The 24003-nt window shown below is 29.7% G+C and overlaps 1 protein-coding gene across 1 annotated transcript; it reads left to right on the top strand.

Annotated features, from left to right (window-relative positions):
- The first annotated feature begins 11369 nt into the window (after positions 1 to 11369).
- Positions 11370 to 23328, top strand: LOC135948829 (arrestin domain-containing protein 3-like). The gene is made up of 4 exons (XM_065498283.1): positions 11370 to 11534; positions 22007 to 22359; positions 22428 to 22998; positions 23058 to 23328. Exons 1-4 carry the CDS (start codon positions 11423 to 11425, stop codon positions 23186 to 23188), a joined length of 1167 nt encoding a protein of 388 aa, XP_065354355.1. The 5' UTR covers positions 11370 to 11422; the 3' UTR covers positions 23189 to 23328.
- Positions 23329 to 24003: the final 675 nt, after the last annotated feature.

The raw sequence follows: 24003 nt of genomic DNA, 5'->3' as shown, positions 1-24003 counted from the left end.
TATTTGTTTAACTATTTTTTTCTTTTGTTTATATTATATTTTTATTTTTCATACACAAAAAAAGTTTGTTTGCTTATTTAGTATAGAATTTGAGTTGTTCAAATGAAATTTTCATTTACTTTCACTCGTGCTGTGCTGTGGAGCATCTAGTATCCTGCAAGTTTTATTTTGTACTGAATATAAAATTCATAACAATTTTTATTTTGGCATTACAGATAGAATATACATGTGCTTTGTGCATTGCCATTGCTATGACATCACTTGCAACTACTGTGTATCCAAATAGCTGTAAGTCTGTTTTGGGGTTTTTAAATTGTTTTTGGCACTCGATGCGGTTAAAGTTCATTGGTACATGTACGGCGATTTTTTGGTTTTTTTTTTTCCAAAATATATATTTCCTTTAACGCCTGCCAATTATTACAACCAGGACATTAAATTCTATTTTTTTATTTTTTGTTTCTTGGATCCCTAAAATATGGCAACAGATAGTGTGGTGATAAAAGTGATGTATTTGTTGAAGGAAATGGTATTGTAATGGAAAAACTTTAAAGTCCTGTCTATAAATATATATTTTTTTACAGGGATGTAGCCATTGAAGAAAAAACTAACACAGTATACCCTACATAAATGCCCAAGTATGAATATTCGACATCCTATACGACTTTATTGCAGTGAGCAGCTTTAAAAGGGGTTTTACGCCTTTTAAACAGTGAAGGTGGCTCTTCTATTGGACATTTTCGATTTTCGTTGCTCTTAAGTTCTAAAATTTTTCTATGTCATCTAAAAACCCAGTATCCGATTTTTCTAAAATTTTCTGCATTTGATTGCGAACTATTTTAGACCTTGGGTGCACCGAAATTGGAAAAGGTCCAATGTAGGGGCCCTCATTACTTTTAGAGCTTGCACATTTCATTCAAAAATACATGTCAAAAATAAATCGAATTAAAAATAGTTTTGCATTTAGTTTATCCATAGATATTTAAATATGAAATATAAAAATTTTTCTCGGGGTAGCATGGGCACCAATTTGAAATTAACGGATTTCGAGAAAATTCAGTTTATGGACTTGGATGGCACTAAGTTTGCACTTTTAGGAAGATCTAAAATTGTTCTAGGTTATACAGTAATCAAATGCTGAATATTTTAGCAAAATCGGAAAACGTTTAGAGGTTGCTCATTTCATTTGAAGTTTCGAGTTTTGGGTCAAACCCAGCAAATGTAAACCACAAAATAAAACATTATCCACCATCATCAAGTCAATTAGTAGTCTTTTCGTCATGTTGTCATTATTTTTCAGCTTATTTTGTAAGTACCTAAAGCTTTTGCTGGGAAATTGCAATACAACAAACCTCTATCCGACAACTCTCAAATAAATTAATTCTGGTAACCACTTTCTAAAGTGCTGAACAAAATAAACGTTAAAAGTGACTACACTCTAGGTTACTTAGAGACACTAAAGTGACAATTGACTTCACGATAGATGCATGGAATGTCAACATACTTAATGGAATGTCATTTGAATCCTGTCAAAGTTTGAACAAGCTGAGTCATAAAGTTTGTGTTTGACATTCATTGAAAGCACCATTAATTTCTATGGTAAAAAAGTGGTTTACTGAATTTTGTTGTGGCCATAAAAGCAGGGAAGATGCCTAAAATTGTGGACGCCTAGTTGAGGTCTCTATACGCGAAACAATAGAAAAAATTCATGATATGGAGACTGAAAGTACGAGAGATTATGGAAGCCATACAAATCTCACACGGCTTAGTGGTTTTAATTTTGAATTATCGCTTGGGTATGAGAAAGCTTTCCACAAGATGACTTTGCTTACAATTGACAAACGTAATCATGTGACAACTTTGAGGAATGTTTGGCGTTATTCAACCGCAATAGAGATTTTGAGCCGTTTCGTAACTGTGGACGAAACGTGGATCCAACACAATACACCAGAAACCAAACAGCAGTCAAAACAATGAGTTTATCGGAGTTAGTCGGCGCCAAAGAAGGAGAGGGTGTGTTTGTCAGCCAATAAAGTCATGACAATCGTTTTTTGGAATGCACGCTGCACAGTGGTATATACAAAAATAGAGGGTAATAAATATGTAACTTCTAAACGGTAAGTCCGATTTGAATAAAGTTTCACACGCACAAAGACAAAGTGTTGTCGAGTTTAAGTTTTGAACTTGGACCTCATGGGACCAACAGGGGCGCGACCAATGATCCTCAAAGTAGGACACCTCGGTTGTATTATATTTAAAACGATCTTATTTCTTCGTTTGTGTTCCGATTTCAAAATACACATATAGAATGTCTTCATTGAGCACTACATAAAACATCTATATCATCTGTAGCTATCAATTATCTGTTATAGCTTAGGAGATATTCGCATTTGAAAATTAAATTTTCAACATTTTTAACCACCCTACACCAGTTTTTTCATAACAGCGGATCCAAGTATTTTCCGATTTTCTCCAATTGTCCTTTATTGCAGTAACAACACATATGTGTGTCAAATAGAAAAAAATTTTTAAAAATAATGACTAAGTTCAAAGTTAAATGCATTCGAATTTAAAAAATTTAAAAAGGCGATTTTTCGCTAATTTTTTGGGAAAAAAGTACTTTTTTTCTTTTTAAGTTATCGCAAACAATTTCTAAGAGGATGTATAAGGAATTTATACTTTATGAAAAGCAAACTTTTAGTCAAAAATTTGAAATGAAAAGAATTTGAAAATTGTTGATACCGAGGGGACCAGATCCATTCAAAAAACGTAAATTTTGTATGTAAAATTCAATTTTAGGGCAAAAATTCTCAAATCTCATATTCGATATCAAAATATAGTAACCGATTTTAGATGGCCCAATAGGTTTTTAATTATTTTGCAAAGGGTTCTGATAACCCAGACGCTTGTATGAATATTATAGTAAAAAAAAAACTAAAAATTCCCATTTTTAGGATTTTTCAACACTTTTTTGGGAATTGCGGGATTACTGATAAAAAATTTCAAAATTTGTTTTTATTTTTCCATTTTAAATAGAAAATTCTGCATAACTGTGAAATTTCACTATAAACTATTCATAAATAAAAATTTAATTTCAATTGGAAAAATGTGTATCTATGCAAAAATTCAATAAAACCATTTTTTGTAATATTTTTCAAAAAAGTATTCCATGAATTATTTAATTGTCATTTTTGAAAAGTAGTATAATCCACATTGACTACCTTCAAAAGGGTAAAATCAATGGAGGAAGTTAAGCCAAATGATTGGGCTTCAAATTCCTCCCGAGTTACTATTACTTGTTTACAAACCTGAAATCATCTCACAAACAAAGACCTATTTTGATGACCTTGACAAATCTTATTTTTTGGAAGGGATACAAAATTGGAAAAATCTTGGACAAATTGTATAGAGCTCAAAGGAGACTATGTTGAAAAATAAAATGATTTTTTATCTAAAAACCTGTGTATATTTGAAAAAAGAATATTTATTTTTGACATTTTTTTATTCATATAAACACTCATAGGGTAACATAGAAACGAGACATAACTGTCAAAAACCTAACTCTTGCAACAACAAAATACATGCTAGTCAATGTATTTTGTTGTTGTATCAGACATATGATTTGTTGAATTTTTGTTTGACAAATCTGTGTGGCTTTTCACTATATAAACGTTCATTATTGAGCTTTCATCATACTTAGAGTTAGGTTTTTTTTCACAGCGTTTCTCTTTTTGTTATTATTCTTTGTTTTCTGATATGATACCAAAAAAACATGCTATATCATTCATAGCTTAAGAACCAAATTTTATATTTTCAAACGAAAATTCAAAAAATGAATGTAATATTTTAACGGTTGTAACTATTTTGGGTTAATTGGTCACCAATTTCAAATTGATTTCGAGAAATTTTAGTTTCGTAGCCTATTTTCTAAAAATAAATTTCGCATTGTTTCTTTAGGTTGTTAATTTACAATTTCTGGGATATTAACCCATTTTTAATTGGTGCTAAATCTGTAAATGTCTTCAGAGTTATACCTCTAAACTAAAAATTATTCAAAATATAAAATGCATGAAATTTGTTTGTTATGATAAAATTTTGAATTCTATTGAAACATGACTATTACAAAAATTTAGATCTTATTTTTGTGACGACCGATTTGAAATTGGCAGATTTCAAGGAAATTTGCTAATTGATCAAAAACTAAATATCCTCGAAATCTGCAAATTTCAAATCGGTCCTCACGCTAACCCATAATATGTACAAGCGTTGAAATCTCCACATTTAATCCCTACTAAGCATTTCTTAAAATCGAAAAAAGTTTTAATTATTTCAAAACCGACTTTGCTAAAATTTTCAGAATTTAATTTTTATGTGGCTGAGAGTTATTTTATACCTAGACAGCATCAAAAATATCCAATATAAGAGCTTCTGTAGTAATTTTCATTATAACTTCATAATTATTGAAGTCATAATGAAATTTGAAATTATACAAAAATTTTACTTTTTTCATCCAATCATGATACAATCTTAAAAAATTATAATTTAAAATCACTGGCTGCCTTTTAAAGCATCCCTCTAGTCGTTCTTAACCTACCACTCAGTGGAATTTAACTTACTCACCATTTCAATTATATTTAGTATCAATTGCTTGTTGCTACCCCCTCAACAATAAAATTTATTTTGTAGGTCATGTCTTCAATTCAAAAACTACATGTAGCACAAACTCTCATCCCAAACTACTTTTTATTTAGTAATTTTATGTTTATAACACACATGCGTGATTAAGATCAAATTCTACATTCTATATTTTCTTACTCTGCCATTCAGCTCGACGGATGCTATAGGAATAAAAATGCATACAAAACAAGATACTTGAATAGAAAATGAAATTTCTGTCCAAATATGAATGACATTTGATGTTTTATTTTCATCTTAAGGGCCTGAAGCATGTTTTCATTAAGTTTTGTAAGAATTTCAATTGCAAAAAAAAGAAAAGGGTAAATAAAAAAGCAACTGAACAATATTACGGGTGAGTGAAAAATTAAAAAAAAGGTTCAAGGTCTAGTTATATGTTATATAAAATTTATAAATGTGTCAGTAAAAAGCTACTTTAAGAAATGTTGAAATCTTAAGCTAAAATAAATGGGCAAAGGAAACGTGCTTAGGAAGTTAGTTTTGAAAATAATGTACATAACAAAAGTACACAAGTTGTCTAACAAGTGCCTTGTAGTTATGTTAATTGTAATACGAACAAATAAGAGTTATAATCGGTTGTGACGAATCTTGTGTACCCATTATCAATATGTGACAATAAAATATGTTTCTGATAGGGTCAATTATGGACCCAGCCTCAAAAAAAATTGTAGAATGATTTAGGTTCTTATAAAATTTGTTTGTGTCCAAGTTCACCATAATATTAAATATTATGAGACAATTATGAATGTTCAAGTAATTTTCTGAGGGGAGTCTTGTTTGGGGACTAATCACAAAATGCTTCCGGATTATTACCAGCATAAAAATATAATTTTGGAGTACTTAGAGTACTTAGGATTATATCCCATTTTCAATACAGAACCAACCTCATCAACAGAGAGTATTTGCCGAAATTTTCACAAAGCTAGCTTATTTTGTTTGTGCCCTATGGTGTTTTTTAAAAGAAGACAGACAGACAGACGGACGAACATAACTAGATCGGCTTAGAATCTTATGAGGACATATATACTAATGTAGTTCCCTAATGTGTTACAAACGGAATAACAGAATCAATATACCCCAATCTGTTTTTGAAGGTGAATATAACCAGTGTTTAAAAAGCTACGATAACTAACAAATTTTTAACTGTTGCTACAACTACTGCTTCAAAAAGTGTATGTAGCGGTAGCAGTAGCATTTGTCTTTTTTCGTTTTCTTGTTTTTTTAAAACTACTGCTACCTTCAAAATATAAAACTCTTAACAGAGCAGTAGTAATAAAACATGAATTGTAAATGGAGTAGTAGCATAAAAATACAAATCATTGCTACTGCTCTATATCGAGTTTTAATTTTTAAGGTAGCAGTTGATGCAGCAGTTAAGGTAGCAATAATAGTAGTCAAAAAAAAAATCTTCAGTCATAACACCAAAATTGACAGAATTAAACACTGTGTGTTGTTTTTGTTTTGAGAGAGTTTGAAAGAATTATTCGATTTTATTCGTCTCAGATGTTCGTGTTTTCTGTGTGTATAACAAAAAAGCCGAACTTTTGTTTACAACACGACCAACATACACAAATATACATTCACAACAACAACACATAATATAATTTTTTGGCTGAAGATTTTTATTTTTTACTTATTTTATTGCTACCTCAACTGCTACTAAGCTGCTACTTCAACTGCTACTTAACTGCTACTTCTTCTACTACCTCAACTGCTACTTCTATTACTACTAAATTTTAAAAGTATCAGAATTAATAAAAAACTAATGACTGCTACATCAAAACTTTTTCTTTTTTAAGGTAGCAATAGAAAATAAATTACTCTGCTACTTTTAAATTTTTCTTTTATTAGTATTACTACAACTACTGCTACCAAAATGTTAAGGTAGCAGTAGTAGTAGTAATTATTGACTCCGAGTTTTTATTAATTTTTTAACTAGACTACTTGTGTTTTTTCGCTGCTACTGCTACTTGTAGTCTAGTTTTTTAAACACTGAATATAACAAGTATACTTACTATGATTAATTAATATTCCTCATACGCAGACATAATTCATGCCAAAATAAAACTGAGAAAAAGCATATGTTAAATTGAATTTTTCTCAATTTCTGAAAGAATTACAACACTAGTTATTCGAACAAAAATTATTCGAATAATAGTGAAACAAATTATATTTTATTCGAATAAATAAAATTTTTCATTTAAAAAAAAAATTTCGATTAATAATTTGCAAAATATTTGGTGATAAAATTTTAAATCATAGTTTATATAAATAACATTATATTCGAATGTTCCGAATCTTATATAAACCGATATAATACGGGCATCGATTTTTGTGCATTTTGTACAAAAACATTCATCTGGTTTACCAGATATGTATAAGTGGTAAATTTTACCTTGTTAGTTTCATGAATTCAAATTATTAGTCTAATATGCATAGTGCATGTGTTTTAAAACACTTTTTACCTCTTCAACCAAGTTGGCTATTAGCAATAACTACTCACAAAATCCAGTAATATTAATTATGCATACTTGAAACAAATCTGTGTTAAATTTTTGATCGATATCGACATATTGTTTCCTGATTTTTATGAATTTGAGACTTCTTTTGGTTCAATGTATAATAACGTATCCATGAATTTGTGGAATTGTACTTTTTCTAGATTAACAGACGCACAGTGTTACAGAAAAAAACAAGTAAGTAAGTATGGTCGGTCAAGCCCGACCATATTATACCCTACACTAAGTAAATGAGCAAAAACATTTTTCTTTTAAAATATCAATCATTTATATTCGTGAGTGATTTTCGGAAGTGGGCCTTATATAGGAGCTATGAACAATTATGGACCGATCACCATGAAATCAGATCATGTTATTTATGTCTCTATGAAAGTTATTTATGTTGAATTTTGTGAGTATATGGGAGCTATGACTAATTATGAACCGATCGTAACAAAATTCGGTGACATGAATTTTGTGTATATAAAACTTATTTGGAGCGGAATTTGTGAAGATACATACATAAATTAAACATTTATGACCGCTATAGACCAATTTCGGGAGGACATTTATATGGGTGCTAGGTGAAATAATGAACCGAGCCAATTTCATTAGGCTTGGTCCTTGGACGGAAAAAATAATATGTACCAAATTTGATTGAAATATCTTCAAAATTGCGACCTGTACTTTGCGCACAAGGTTTACATGGACAGACGGACGGACATAGTTTAATCGTCTCAGAAAATGGTTCTAAGTCGATCGGTATACTTTTAGTTGGATATTAGACTAAAATTTTTGGGCGTTACAAACATCTGCGCAAACACATAATATCCTCCTCACTATGGTGGTGTAGGGTATAAAAAGAGGGAAATAAATCTGTAACTTCTAAACAGTTAGTTCAGTTTGTATTAAATTTCACATGCGCAAAGAGCAAGTGTTGTCAAATTTCAGGTTTTAATTCGGAAGTCTTGGTGTGCGTCCAGGATTCCCCAAAGTAGGAAACCTCGGATATGTTAAATTTTTAAATTTCCGAAAATTACATGTATAAAATTAAATATATAAAATCGAGCACAATTATGACTGAGTCCACAGTTATCCAAAAATTTTAAAGATAAGAAATTTACACTTTTTGAAAGCTAACATTAAATTAAACATTTTAAATGAAAACAAATTTAAAAATTGTTGATACCGAGAGGACAAGGTCCATCCATGTATGTAAAATTCAATATTAGTTCAAAAATTCTCAAATCGCATAGATGATATCAAAATATAGTAACCCATTTTAGATGGCTAAATATATTCTCAATTATTTTGTAAACGGTTCCGATAACTCCAACTCTGATATGGATATTATAGCCAAAAAAACTAAATTTGTATCCAGTTTTCCATTTTCAATAGAAAACTCTATAAAACTATAAAATGTCATTAAAAAATATTCATAAATAAAATTTTATTTCAATTTAAAATTTTTTATCTTCGCTAAAACTCAATAAAAAGCATTTTGTGTCATATTTTTGAAAAAAGTATTCCATGATTTTTTTAATTACACTGTCCAACAAATTGAGACTTTTTGATTGGAACAGAATAGCGACCCTATAATTCTGAAAGGTCATTTTGAGTACATCATTTTTTAAGGATAAACTTATAGTCCACCGGAATTTTTTTTTACAGTGGGTCAATGTTTTCATTTTTTGATCGAAGGGAGCAATATACTAACTGAAAAAAATGTTGTAAGTTAATGTCTAAGAGAACTCTTATTGTGGAATTTTATGGGGATCATTTTTGTGGAAGATCTTAGCCCTCTAACTCCTCTCCTTAGGGGTCAGTTTGACCCTTTTCTCGAGAAAATGAAAAAAGTCCTTTCATAAAGGACATTTAAAGATTCAAATATACTACGAAAATATTTGCCGGAGAATTTCAGTGGGGGTCACCAAAATACGCTTAATTCGCAAGATTACACGCCACCTTGGGTCTCACATTTTTTAAAAAAATCACAAAAAATCTATTTATGATCCGAATGAGCTGATATTTAAAATATAAATAGTCCTAGAGAAGATCTACAAAAAAAAAATATATATATATATATAGGTCAAGAGTTATTTATGTTTATTTATTTATTTTTTTAAATTTGTTCCATCTTTTTTTAGTTTTTTAGATATGTCGGGCCTATGGTGGTTCGAAATTGTTTTTTTAAATATCACCTATATTCGCGATAAAATTTCGCATACTATAAAAACAACTTCCTAACAGTCATGCTGTTCCTATAAAAAGTTACACGCATCCAAATATTTTAGTGTTTTCTCCTATTCAAATCATCTTGAAAAAAGAGTTACCAGGGTTCCTGCGATTTCAGTCGTGGTAGTCATTATCTTGGAATTGCCTATATGTATGTGTATCAGGGTGGACCGAAAAAAAGTTCCCTACGACCAAATTTAATTTTTTTCTTATTCTCAACTTTTATTTTTAAGGTTTTTTTAAATAGGTAATAAAAAAAATCGGCTGATTTAATTTTTTTTAAATATTATCTTTCCAAGGTTAAATTGTACGCTAAAAACGACGGCGAAGTAGTTTTTCCAAAAAATGTATTTTTATTTTTAAGTTTTTTTTAGTAGGTTGGTTAAAAAAATTCGATGATTTAAAATTTTTTAAATATATCCTATCCAAGTAAACTTAAAAATAAAAAAAAAACGATGGCGATATCAGTTCCAAAAAAAAATTATTCGCCCAAAACTCGTTCAATATTTTTTTTTTTCGAAAAACTGTAATCACCATTCTACTGCATCCTTCATGGGTTTAAAACATCGACTAACGGTAGGGTCACACATGACAAATATTTGACGAAAAAGACATAACCACTTAATAAAATATATTTGAATTGTTTTATTTATTCCAAAAAATTATTTTACTTTGGATGATTCAAAACAAAAAAAAATAATTTTTAGATTATTTGATAATGTTTGATCTTACAAAACAATTGTAAGAGCAAACACGTCAAACAAATTTGTGCTAAAAAAGTGGTTACGCTTTTTTGAGCAAATATTTACAATGCGTGACGCTACCTTAAATTTCTAAATTTGCAACAAGCTCTTCATCAAACATAGATGTTAAATTTTAATCTATTAAAGTTTATCTAATTTAAAATTTCCCGTTTTTCTCGGGAATTCCCGACAATAATTTTACGAAGAATTCCCGGGATTGATATACATATATGGACAAATATATAAATATAGTGCAATTTCGACAATCCGAAATAATCTAAGTGAATTAAAATTCACCCCAATTATTGTTCACCAACATTTTTTTTCATCAAACCTTTTTTCACAATATTTTTTTTCTTAATTGTTCATGCTGTACTTATTTATAAGTGGTTGATAGTGCTTAATCTAATAATAATGTAATATTTTTAGTTGATAAGAATTTGAGTCATTATAGTAAAAATACCATTTTTTGCAAAATTCCCCATAATTTATAATTAAAAATCAAGAATTGAACAAATGTAATTAGAATAAAATAATTTATGCGTTAATTAAAAAAACAACAACTGTGGGATTCATTACGTTTTAAAATTATAAAAGCAAAAATATTGTTTACTAGTGAATTTAATAAAAAAGTGTTTGTTAAAAGCTCTTTTTCACTAAAAAATTCTGTTTTCCAACATACACACTTACGTTTGCAATACATACTACAAAATCTTAAATATAGTATTGAAAGCATACAGCTTTTATTGCACATAATTCCCATACAGTATTACTACTGCTACTGCTGGTTGAAGGGGATTCCCACACTTAACAAAAAAAAACACCCAGCCAATGTAAACAAAATATGTATACGGAAAAAAGCTCTTTCATTTCAAACTGCTTACAGACCACAAAAAGTAAACAACAGCAAAACTGAGAACAGCAAGCTCTCACCCAATACACAAATTGATGATGTCATTATCACCCAATACAAGCTCTCTTTAATAAAATAAAACTCTTAAATTTCATGTGTAGATACATTTTTTATTCTTACGATACAAGCCACCATACTTTATTGTTTGAAAAAAAACATTGTTTAATCGTCGGACATTCAGTCAGTTTACTTAGGAGTCTTGAAGAATTAAATTGTGTAAATACTAAATTGATAAAAAAGCAACAAATTAAATAAACTATGTATTAGTTAAAAACAATTATTTTTGTATAAATAAATACATATTACTATTAAAGAACTTATAAATAAAACAAACTTAAAACATGCCTTCGACCTGCAGATTTGATTTAAATAAACCAAATGCCACATATTTTAGTGGTGAAGTAATAGCGGGTACAATCACTCTCAACACAAGCAGTGATAAAAATGTAAGGGGTGAGTAATGCAAAGGGGGTTTCTTTCTTGGAATTGTGGTGTCCAAACATATTTGTTTATATATAAATGACCACAATTTTGAATTTTTATTCTAATTTTGTATAAATTTGTACAGATGTAAGTACAAAGTTTAAGATTGTTATGCTGTATGTAGTATAACGTGAAGTTAAGCGGGTACTTTCAGTTTTCATGATACTTGAAATTTGTTTTCTCTATTAATCCACAAAAATGAACACCTTTGGCCCCTCTGTGAGATGTAGTGAAAATGGGTTTTAGAATAATAATAATGGTTTTTGAAATAGTTACATTATTTAAATTTGTATTGAAAACAGGTTGTTTTAAAATTAACTTCTCAAATTCAAACAATATTTCCAGTGCGCACGAGATAACGTGAACAAGCTTTTGTTTGCGTTGAATACTCTGCAACGTGAATAAACTTAGAAGGCTCTATAACGTGAAACATTTTGCTTTACTGCATATGTTTTTAAGCATGCAGACAACAATGAAATACATAAATTCGATTCTTAAAGTTTAGGGAATCTCCTTATATAAACAAGTAAGAAAGTAATAATAATACCCTACACTAAGTAAAAGAGCAAACACATTTTTCTTTTATACCAAAATTTTTAAGCGATTTATGCACATTAAAGTGATTTTCGGAAGCGGGTCTATATGGGAGCTATGACTAATTACAGACCGATCGTAACAAAATTTGGTGACATTAATTTTGTATATATAAAACTTATTTGGAGCGAATTTTGTGTAGAAATAAATTAAACATATATGACCGATAAAGTCCAATTTCGGGAGGACATTTGTATGGGGGCTAGGTGAAATAATGGACCGATTTGAGCCAGTTTCAATAGGCTTCGTAGTTGGGCCGAAAAAATGATATGTACCAAATTTTATAGAAATAATCGACTCAGAAAGTGATTCTAAGTCGATCGGTATACATTAAGGTGGGTTGACTAATATTTTTGGGCGTTACAAACATTTGCACAAACGCATAATACTCTCCCCACTATGGTGGTGTAGGGTGTAAAAATGTGTGTGTATCCTCCGCAATTTTAAATTGTGTAAACAACACATACCAAATCATCAGAACTTCCAGTTATGGAAAAAACTATTTACCGTTGGTTCATACGAATGCGTTAAAGGAATTGGGCTGTAAGTGGGCTAATGTTAAAAGAAAAAACTAAAGAATTACATTCCAATCTTAAAGAAAACGAAACCGTGTTCAATATTAGTGACGGATGCTTTCAGCGATTTAAGAAAAGTTACGGAGTTAGGCTTCTTAAAGTATCCGGAGAAAATCTCTCATCGCAGCCTGAATTCGTGGATCCATTTAAGCTAAAACTGAAAATTTAATAAATGGAGTTATGCTGATGAGTCTGGTTTATTCTGGAAACTTTTACCAGATGAAACGTACGTTGCAATGCAAGATAAATGTGATCCCGGTACAAAGACGGAGAAGCAGCTTATAACGTTCCTTTGCTGCCCAAATGCATCAGGAATACATTGACTTAAACTTTTGATAATACAGGGCAACAAAATCGAAAAAAATTTTGGAGGCTTTTTGGACCACTACACAATTTTGATGTATTGTGGTTCCAGTAGTACAAAAAGTGGTAAAATTTTTGTTTTTAAATTTTTTTTCTAAAATTTTTAATTTTTTTAAATGTTTCTCCATATAATTTATGATAACTCAAAAAGGGTTAGCCCCATTGAAGTAAACTTAAAAAAGTTTAACTTTACATAACCTTTAATCTGGTTACATAACCTTTAATATTGCATTTTAATCGGCTCAGTAGTTTCGGAGTTATAATAACAAATTAAAGCAAAAAATATATTTTTTTTTACGTGAAAATAGCAAATTTTTGTGTTTTAAAAAATTCATGAAAAATCGAAAACGGCAGAACTTGTTCAGGTTTATTACTTTGTCGCAAAGCCGCTTATAATAGCAACAAAATGAGATATCGAGGATAAAAATCGATTGATTTCTTTCGAATTTAATAACAATTAAGTAAATTGGCTCATTTTCACAAAATTTTCCTTTTTTTTTTGATATATATAAAATTGAGTAGTTAATGTTCTTCTTTCGATTAATTGAATATCGAAAACATTTTCCACGTGCTATGTACAAATTTTCACATATAGATATATTGCTTTATAATCGGCTCAGTAGATTCGGAGTTATAATAACAAATTGAAGCAAAAAATATATTTTTTATGTAAAAATATCCAATTATTTTGTTTTAAAAAAATCATGAAAAATCGAAAACGGCAGAAATTGTTTATATTTATTACTTTATCACAAACCTTTTGAGTTATCATAAATTATGTGGAAAAACATCTAAAAAAAATTCACAATTTTAGAAAAAACTGGTTTTAAATAGAATAGAATTAAAAAATTTGTCCATTTTTGTACTTAGGTAACCATGATGTTCAAATCTATATAGTGGTTAGTAAAGCCTTTTTTTCCTGTTGACCTGTGTAATTGGTTGTCCTACGGATTATCAGAATTCCAAAACGGCCTGGATGATATCAGCCATTTTTAAATATTGGTTCCATCAATCCCCTGTACCACAGGTAAACAAATTCTTCGTTGACATACATATGTAAATATGTATAACTAAAAGTTTTTATTTTTGACTAGGTGAAATTGTTTCTAAAGGAGAAGAACATGCCAATGAAGATACTATTACTTATTATGTACATATTGTTACGTTTTTACCTTTTAAAAGCGGTGGTTTATTTCCTTTAAATATTCCGTATTTTTTTAATGACAAATAAAAACAGTTTAGTCGTTTAAAATTTGCAACAACTCTTCATTTATTTAAATTTACACACCAATTTCAAAAGTCACTCTATTTATACATTACGACCTTTCAAAAACACTGGTAATGTACAAGAATACAGTGGTGATTCAGTTGATTTTTATTCTAACAACTATGATCTTATCTTATCTTAACGAACAAAACTAGCATGTTATATTTCTAGAGCTTTTAGCAGCTTCAATGTTTAGCAATATGGGATAACGTTTAAAGGTTGCACATTTTATTTGAAGTTTCAGGTTTTAGTCAAAATAGCAATATTTCACAAAAAATTTAAGGAAAACAAATTCAATTTAACCACATGTTACAAAGAGTGATCCAGAAAAAACTTATACTTGTATTAAGTTTAATAAAACATAAACCATTTAATATAAAAATTCTCAAAAATACGTAACTTTATAAAAATATTGTACAAATTCATTGAACATTAAAATAGTGACATATTACTCGGTATTTATAGAATTATCCACTTTTTTCGGAAATTCTCTCATTAAAGATTTCATAGTTGCTTCCGTTACCTTTTTGGACGAGGTTCACTTACGTTTAAAATCGGACATATCCTAGGATATCTTTCATCTGTTCATTAATTATTTTATTAGTTATATGATCCCAATACTTTTCCACAGGCCGAAGTTCTGGACAGTTGAGTGGATTTGCCTCCCGTGGTACAAAATTTACATTATTGTTTTAATACCACTCAATGTCGTTTTTCTATAGTGGCATGATCCAAATCCGGCCAGAAATATAAAAATGGCACTCTGTGCGGTTTTAAGATAGGTAAACCCGTTTTTCTAGATACTCCTTAATATATATTTCTGTGTTTATCGTGCCTGATGTTAGCATCTTTTGAAACAACTGCAAATGACCAAGTTCTTGAACATTTGCAGTTGTGAAAAGTCTGCCAGTACATAAGTTTCATCCTCCATTACACAACAGACGTATTTTTTTTATAAAAATTGGCCTACATTTTTTCGCTCGTTCTTTTTCTTCTAACTTCTTTACCGCATTCAGATCTGTGTTCAAGTCTTTCTTATACTGTTTAATGGCTTTTGAAACAGTGTGACGATGAACCTTCAGATCTTTTGCTATTTTTTTGAAACTCCATATTGGATTTTTTTGAAAAGTTTTAATTACTTTTTCACGTACTTTTTTTCGGTACCCATTTTGACCGAAATAACAGTTGAAAATAAATGATTTGGAAAAGATAATATCGAAAACAAACATGGTTTTAATTCAGGATGTAATTACCGTTACCGAAATTCCTGTAATTATCATTACCGAAGTAATCCAAATTTGCTTTACCGTTGCTTTGTAACCGTTTCGAATCGGTAGCCATCCTTTTCAATTTTAAAAATGTATGGCCAAAAGCTAAATTTCAAATCGGTGCTAACGATAACCAAAACAGGTACAACCCTTAAGATTTGCATTTTTATTCCTCACTAAGGATTTATTAGAATCAAGAAAAATTATGTTAACTTTTATATGAAACTAGTTGATCGCTCCGGCTTCGCCCGGTAGCTATTTACTAATATTAGTTCTTCAAGTTTCTCCAACCCACATACACCAGCCTGTTCTTATTTATTTGCAAATAAAATATATAAATTTGTACTGCATATTTTAGAGAGCTTTTTTATTACAGTTGACTGGACTCACAAAAAAAAGAATTTCCGAGTTTTACCCGAGTTTTTTTCTTTACAAACCATCTTCTGAAAATTTCGAATCAAATAAAAAAAAATCACCCAAATCGCTCCAAGCGTTCTCACGTGAAGACATTACGTACATGGACTATTTAATTTTTATATATGTATATAGATATAAAATCTATTTTTATTTGAATTTTTTCAATATTTAATTTTTTTTTGTAAAATTTGACTTTGACCCAATGCTAGAGAAAAATTTTAAATCTTGGGATTTAAATATAGCATGATGAAATTTATTATTGTTATTTTCTAGTAATAGAAAATATAAATTTAACCAAATCTGGTGAACCAGCACAAAAATCGCAGTCCATATTATATTGGTGGTGGGTATATAATAGTCAGCACAGCCGAATCAAATATTATAACTTGCTTTTAGCTTGAAAATATTTTCCTAGTATATATTACATTTCCTAGTATTTAGTAGTAAAACAAAATGTTGTTTAGTTTTGGAACACATTTGCTTTTCATTCTCAAAATAATGAGAATAAATTAAGAGCACCTTGATTTTTGATCTTTTACTTTTTATATTTATTTTTGAGAACACTTCTTATTTCTCTCTTATTTTTCTAAATTTTTTAATACAAATTGTGAATAAACAAAGCATATGTTTATAATTTTGTCATAGAACTTGAGTTCATATTTCCAGCAACGAAACAAACAATGAATGAATACCTAGAAGTGAAACGCTGTCAAAAAAACCTAATTCTACTTTCAGAAAAGACCTACCTGTATGGCGATACTTATTGAACGTGTTGCATTCAGTATTGATAAATCGCAGAATAACATAATTTTGGGTGATCCATTACAATGGATCGCGATCAATATATATTGAACGTGTAGCAGTACCCTTAAGAATGTGTTATAATTTTATAGGGATTTATTTGAAATTATAAGTTTAAATTCACGTGTAATAAATAATTTAAAGACTCTTGCTTCAAAACATATTTCTTAAAATATACAGATATGAATCAGCTGGTTTCAGTTATATGGCTATAGAAAACAAACAATAAAAAATAGTTGTGGTTTGGAATGAGGTACAAATTTATATCACACTCGTTGCCTATTAAAAATTGTACGTTTTCTTCGGTTCTGTAAACCACAATCATTGAAAAGTGGTCAAAATACTGTTCGATATTACTGTTTTGACATCTGTCATTTGTTGTATATGTGTAATAATCTGTGGTATAGGGCTTTATTAGATTTATGCAGATATACATAAATATTTTTTGTATTTATTTCCAGAATTACAAAACAATTAATTAAAATTTATTTAAAAATCTGTTGATTCATCACATGATTCATACTTTTATCAGCAAATTGAACAAAGATAATAATATTTTCTGATTACCATGTATTATACATTTATGCAATTGGAAAATATTGTGTACTTAAAGTAATTTAAAACGATCATTCATCATAATTCATTATTTCACCATCAGATAGAATTCAAACAAAGTTAGAACTTAATTTTGTAAACTACAAATTTATTTTCTTACTTTTATTTTTAATAAAATATTGTGATAAGTATTACAATATCCAAAACACTAAAACTGTTTTTGATGCCTAAAAGGTGTAACTTATCCTATTCTAGCACATTACCATGCTAAAGTAACAGGTCGCCTTCATATCAAGTATTAGGTATAAAGCTTGTCTCGAGGAACGAATATCAGGACTAGGACACATTAAACATTTAAATAGAAGGCATAGTTTGTGAGTCTCCTGTAGGGTTAATATAGATTATATACAAGTACTTGGTATTATTGTAAATTTTGTGACTGGTCGTTAATATTAAAACAAATTTTCGATAAATTTTCGGATTTTTTGTGAAGAAAAATTTAATTAGTGTAAAAATAGTTCGGAAAATTTGGAGCTTGAAATTCATTTTAATCAATGGATTAATTCATGACTTTTGTAATTGTCTTTATGGAAATACCGCGACTCCATAACCGGGGAAAATATTAGGTGTATGACTTAAAAATGCGGGATTTACAATAGTGACCGTATCTTTTGAATTCGGTTAAGACAATTTTGCATGCCCGAAATGATGTTTAAACGCAGTAAAAGAAAACCATTTTTGCACCAACTCATTTCTTGCGATGAAAAACGTATCCATTACGATAACCCGAAGCTTAAAAGTTCATACGTGAAGCCCAGCCGAATCGACATTAAAGCTTAATATTCCTGACGATAAGATATTGATCTGTATTTGGTGGGAGCAGAGGGGTCCTATCAATACCAGTACCGAATGCAACGGATTCATTTGCAGCGAGTATTTGTCGAAAACGTCTAGAACATGAAAACGTAATATGTATTCCATCATGACAACGCTAGGCCACATTATATAATACCTATTAAAGACTACTTAGAATGTAAAGTCTAGACCTTGCATCATCCGAATACTATTTGTTTGGATCAATGAAGAACGCTCTGGGATAAGAGAGAGATATTGACTTGATTTGTTTTTGACCTATAAAGATGAGAAGATGGAAAAAGGTATTTTCAAAAAATCCAGCATTTTTAAGCTATACATCCAATAAATTGAAAATATTTAGTTTTTTCATAAATAAGCCACTCTTTTTAGACTTATTGTAATTGTGGCTTTGCCTTTATAGATATTTTTAGGTCAATTTTAAATTTTTCTTAAAAGTTGGCCAACTTTGTATAGGCTGAGGGTGGTTAGTAGGGTATTCGAATTATTATTTTTCTCTTGTTCGAATAAAACGAATAATTCGAATAAGAGATTTTAACTTGTTCGAATAATTCGATCACATATTTAAAATTAATCGAATAATTTAAATTTTTTAAAAAAGCAAAGAATGAAGTTTTGTTGTCGGTTCTTTAATATTTTATTGTTAAAGAAAAACAAAAAATAACGTTAAAGTTAACAATTCAAGTATTGATAATGTTAAAAACAATCGAAAACAAAGTCCATTATTAAATTTTCAACAAAAATATTCTTATCAGATTAACTCCCGAACAATATACAAAGGAATTGACTAGAAAACCCTTTAGTTTCCGTTTTGGATCTATGCTTTAAAAAATTTGAGCTAGTTGGACATGATCCTGAATTCAAATACAATATAAACGTATTAAGAACTTTTTTATGTCGTTAATTAATTCGGGTTTTAAATTGAGTAACTAATTCTTTAGTAAATTAATTATTCTATCAAGGTTGCCGAATCTTTGCTTAATAAAGTGGTCTTGGGGAATTACACAATAAAGGGAATCTGTTCAAAATTTGATATCATTGTCAGAGAACGTGGCTAATTTGAAGTCAGGCACTGCATGATCGACGCATTTACAAATACGCAAAGATATTCAAAATCATGTATAAGACGAATTCCATGCTTTTCTTGCAACAAAACATTAATTTGCAATATTTGTGTTTTTCATTCGATTTATTAAATATTTTGCAACTCTTACGTACGCGGTTAATAACATCACTTATATCAATATATATTAACATCATGGCCTTCATTTATTTCAATGTAATCATTATAAATGTCATCCTTAATATCACTTTCGATGACCGTTTCAAAATCACATTCTCCATCACATTCAACACCACTTTAATCTAAATTAAAATTTTGATTATTAATTGCGATTCTTCTAATATTTCGCCAGCTTTTCTTTTCATTGGTTTAAGTCCAAAGTTAAAAATTTTAAAAGATTTGTTTCTAGAATTATAACTTTTGCAGTATAATAACTAAAGACAAAGTCCCTTTGTCTTTAGTTATTTGTCGAATTTTGGAAACAATACAATTTTTGTGAGTCATTATTACTTATTTAAATTTGAAATTATGAACAATTTTAAGCAATTTAATAAATTTAAATATATATGAACATTTATTAGTTTTATTCGATTATTCTACATAAAATTGTTCGAATTATTCGTTATTCGAAAATGGCCATTTTTAAAATGTTCGAATAATTATTGAATGAATACCCTAGTGGTTAGGTTAACTCAAATGGTTCAATTTCTATTCTTTATAATCATTTACATTAAGTTTCCTTTCAGAAACAAACTGTATACGAACTCGAAGAAATCAATTTTCTACAATAGAAATCTATGAAGATTTTTTTGAGAAAATCCAAATCTGTTTTATGTGTTTCGAATTTGGATGATAAATTTGGACCTGATAAATTTCTGAAACTATTATGTATTTTAGTTCATCAGAAGTATAAATGATATTTAAAAAAAAAATGTCTACACAAATCAGTAATTTAAAAAAAAAAACAAATAATGTCGGCCAAAAACTTGAAAAATATATTTTTCGTCCTTAATATATATCTTGAACTAAAAGAGATAACCCACGTATTGCTTATATATATTTTCAAGTATTTTATTTTAAATATTTTTAGGTAAACAAGCTTTAAATTTTTAATTTGTTATTATACCCTTCACCATGAGTGGCAAGTTTGTCATTCCGTTTGTATTTTCTACATTTTTTATTTGCGAATTTACAAAGTATATATATTCTGGATTGTTATAGATAGCGGAGTCGATATACCCATGTCCGTCTGTGTGTTGAAATCAACTTTCCGAAGCCCCAATATAACTAACATACACGATTCATAAATAACTTACATACACGATTCATACATCAATCTTCCGTCTCGGTTGCTATTTAAAATCGAGAAAATCGGTCCACAAATTAATATAGAAAATATGGATATCTAATGATAGATATTTCAAAAACCTGTGCAACAACAATATAAGACCATAGTAAGTTGGACCTACAATGGGTCAAAATGGGAAATAATATTTTTTAACTCGTTTTTTTTTTTTCACCAAAAATTTTGTTTTCACTAAATATTAAAAAGAAAGTTAAATTTTTTTTTTTTAAATTAAAAAAAAAATTATTTTTTAATATTTAAAAAAAAAATGAAAAAACTATTTCGAAAAAAAATTAAATTTTGTTTACCTAAAAATATTTAAAATTTTTATTTTAAAGTATAATTTGGTGAAGGGTGTATAAGATTCACAGCCGAATTAGCTCTATTACTTGTTTTTTTTTTTAATTTTTTAAAAATTTTTAATTTTAAAATCTTTTTTTTGTGAAAAAAAATTCTGACAAAAAAAATTTGTTGGTGAAAAAAATATTTTTCCCGATTTTGACCCATTGTAGGTCCTACCTACTATGATCATATAAACATTGTTGCAAGGACCTCGAAATATCTAGATATCCATATTGTCTATATTAATGACTTAGTAATCCAGATATATATGAAAAATAGGCCAAAAATCTAGGTTGTCCTGGTTTTTTCCTTATATCTCAGCCGATTTACTCCATTTTAAATTGCAACCGAACCAGGTCTATAGCGGATATATTTATGTATAAATAAAATGTGTAATTTATTTGAGGGGTACGAAAAGTTGATTTCAACATAAGAACAGTTAGACGGCCATGGCAAAATCGGCCAAAAGTCGAGGTTGTCCTGCTTTTTTCTTATACCTCAGCCATTTGTGGACCGATTTTCTCGATTTTAAATATCAACAGAACCTCATCTATAGCAGATATATTGATGTATGAATCATGTTTGTAATTTATGTGGGGGCTACGGAAATTTGATTTCAACATACAGACTGTCAGACGGACATGTTTATATCGAGCCCGATATATTCGTGAGATGAAAAATGTCGAAATTACAAACGGAATGACAAACTTATATATACCCTTGCCACTCATGGTGAAGTGTATAAAAACCCAAAAAACAATCAAAAAAAGTTCAACCTTGCTATCTCTTAAAATAAGCTAGATATCCCAAGCATGTAAGAGTGGGTTATCTGACTAAAACTCATTAAGCTATCTCCAATCGTTCATTAAGCTTCTCCACAGAATTATTTTTTTTAAAAATAAAATTTTTCTAAACCACTGGGTTATGTTTGTTTTATTTGATTTTTGAAATGTAAATATTATCCCTTTTCTCCTTTCAGACGTCAGCATTATCTTCCTCGGCGAAGGTAAAGTCAAATGGGAAGAATCTCACTCAACATCGAATAGCGATGGAAGCAGTTCGACTAGTACAACTTACTATAGAACACATGAAGTGTACGTCAATAATAATACAATGGTACATGGAGATGGAGTTCTGCCAGTCGGAACACATACTTATTCATTTAATATACCTTTGCCCTGGGAATGTCCCACATCCTGTGAGGGCAAATATGGCCATGTGCGCTATGAAATTTCGTTAAAAATTAACAGATACTATCGTTTCGACAATGTCTATAAGAGGCCAGTGACTATAATAAAAACTATTGATTTGAATTTATGTCCAGCTTATAAGGTAAATGATTTTATTTTAAGTAAAAAATAATATTACATTTTAAATAAGTTGTATTTTTTTTAATTTAGCTACCACTAGCGTTGGAAACTATTAGTAGTGCCTGCTGTTGGCCCTGTTCGAAGGGTAAAATTTTGTGTACTCTAAAAATACCTTTTGGTGCCTATGCTCCTGGTCAAACCATTAAATATGCTCTGCATATAGTAAACCAATCCATGGACGACACTGAGGGTTATTATGTAGAATTCTCTAAGAAAATGATTTTCACAGCACGATCTCCTCGTCATAAGGAGCGTAGTTCTAAAGATGTTTTAGTGACCAGATCGTTTAATGAAAATTGTCTGCGTCTAGCTAATCGTATTATAGAGGGTGAAATATATATACCATCTACGCCTCCGACTACCGAAAGATCTAGTATTATATGTATTGCATATAAATTGAAGGTTACTTTACAACTGGGTTGCTGTGTTTCAAATCCTGTTATGGAAGTACCTATTATCATAGGTACTATACCGCTGAGGGAAAGTATACCAGCTAATCGGACTATGATGAGCATTGCTGAGGATCATGTTGTACCAACTGCCCCAGAACTGGCTGAAGCAGGTGTTGGTGGGGATTTGCCACCCAGTTATAATGAAATGCGTAAGTCTTGTACTTTTCCATATTTGAATAATTAATATTTATTTAACATTTCTTTATAGAACCACCCACCTTTGAGGAGGCTACTCGTAGCAATTCTCCTTTCATTGATACCGATATTGATGAAAGGAATCGTATTGTGGGATTTAAACCACTTTATCCTATGTACAATCTTCCTTATGGTGGAAAATAATTATATTGTTTGCTTAGATTAATAGATATTAAGGTTTTATACATATAGTTTTATAGTTTTTTTTATGATACATATGCCATAAATACTTACCATGTTTCCAATAAATGTTTATACTCATTTTAAATAAAATTTAAAACAAAGTAGACATTTTATTTAAAGTTTAGTTGTATTAAGCATTCAAAGGTTTAAACTCCGAAATAAAATAAAGACATTACGCTAGTATATCAAGCTATTTGTGGACCAAATGTAAATTATGGTGATGTTTATATTGGACTTCTTGTAACAACTCTTTATTTATTTAAATTTATACAACAACAGTTTAAATAGTCACTCAGTGTTTTTATACATATTTATAATTCTCAGAAATACACACACTTTATTATGCACAAGTATACTCTGCCCAGCGGGAAAAAGATGCAGTAAAGAGGCCTTTAGGAAGGCCTCTTTACTGTACTCTGCCTCTTTACTATACTCTGCCCAGCGGGAAAAAGATGCAGTAAAGAGGCCTTCCTAAAGGCCTTCTTTTGCAGACACAATGACTTCGTGTCATTGCGAGTCAAGGCCTTGCACACTCGCTGCTGTTAGAGGGCTGAGATAAGGCCTACTTAGAAAGGGCTACCAGAAGGCCTACTGTGCAAGGGCTTCTAGAAGGCCTAATTGGGAAGAGCTATTAGAAGGTCTAACTTGGAAGGGCTATTCGAAGGCTACTTATGCCTGCATAAAACCATATATTACTGACCTAATGAAAGGCCTGTAGAGGACTGTCATATGGAATGCCTAGAAAGGTAGGACTACTGCAAAGCCTGCAAAGTCTT

The sequence above is a fragment of the Calliphora vicina genome, chromosome 1 (genome assembly GCF_958450345.1).
Source record: "Calliphora vicina chromosome 1, idCalVici1.1, whole genome shotgun sequence".
NCBI lineage: Eukaryota > Metazoa > Arthropoda > Insecta > Diptera > Calliphoridae > Calliphora > Calliphora vicina.
Note: the sequence above shows the minus strand (reverse complement) of the source record. Positions and strands in the feature narration are given on the sequence as shown.

Bases quoted from the DNA above. Each gene is read 5' to 3' on its own strand.
- LOC135948829 (XM_065498283.1), top strand. From the start codon at position 11,423: ATGCCTTCGACCTGCAGATTTGATTTAAATAAACCAAATGCCACATAT. The intron at 11,535-22,006 runs GTGAGTAATGCA...TTCTCCTTTCAG, and splicing joins CAGTGATAAAAATGTAAGGG to ACGTCAGCATTATCTTCCTC. The intron at 22,360-22,427 runs GTAAATGATTTT...TTTTTAATTTAG, and splicing joins ATTTATGTCCAGCTTATAAG to CTACCACTAGCGTTGGAAAC.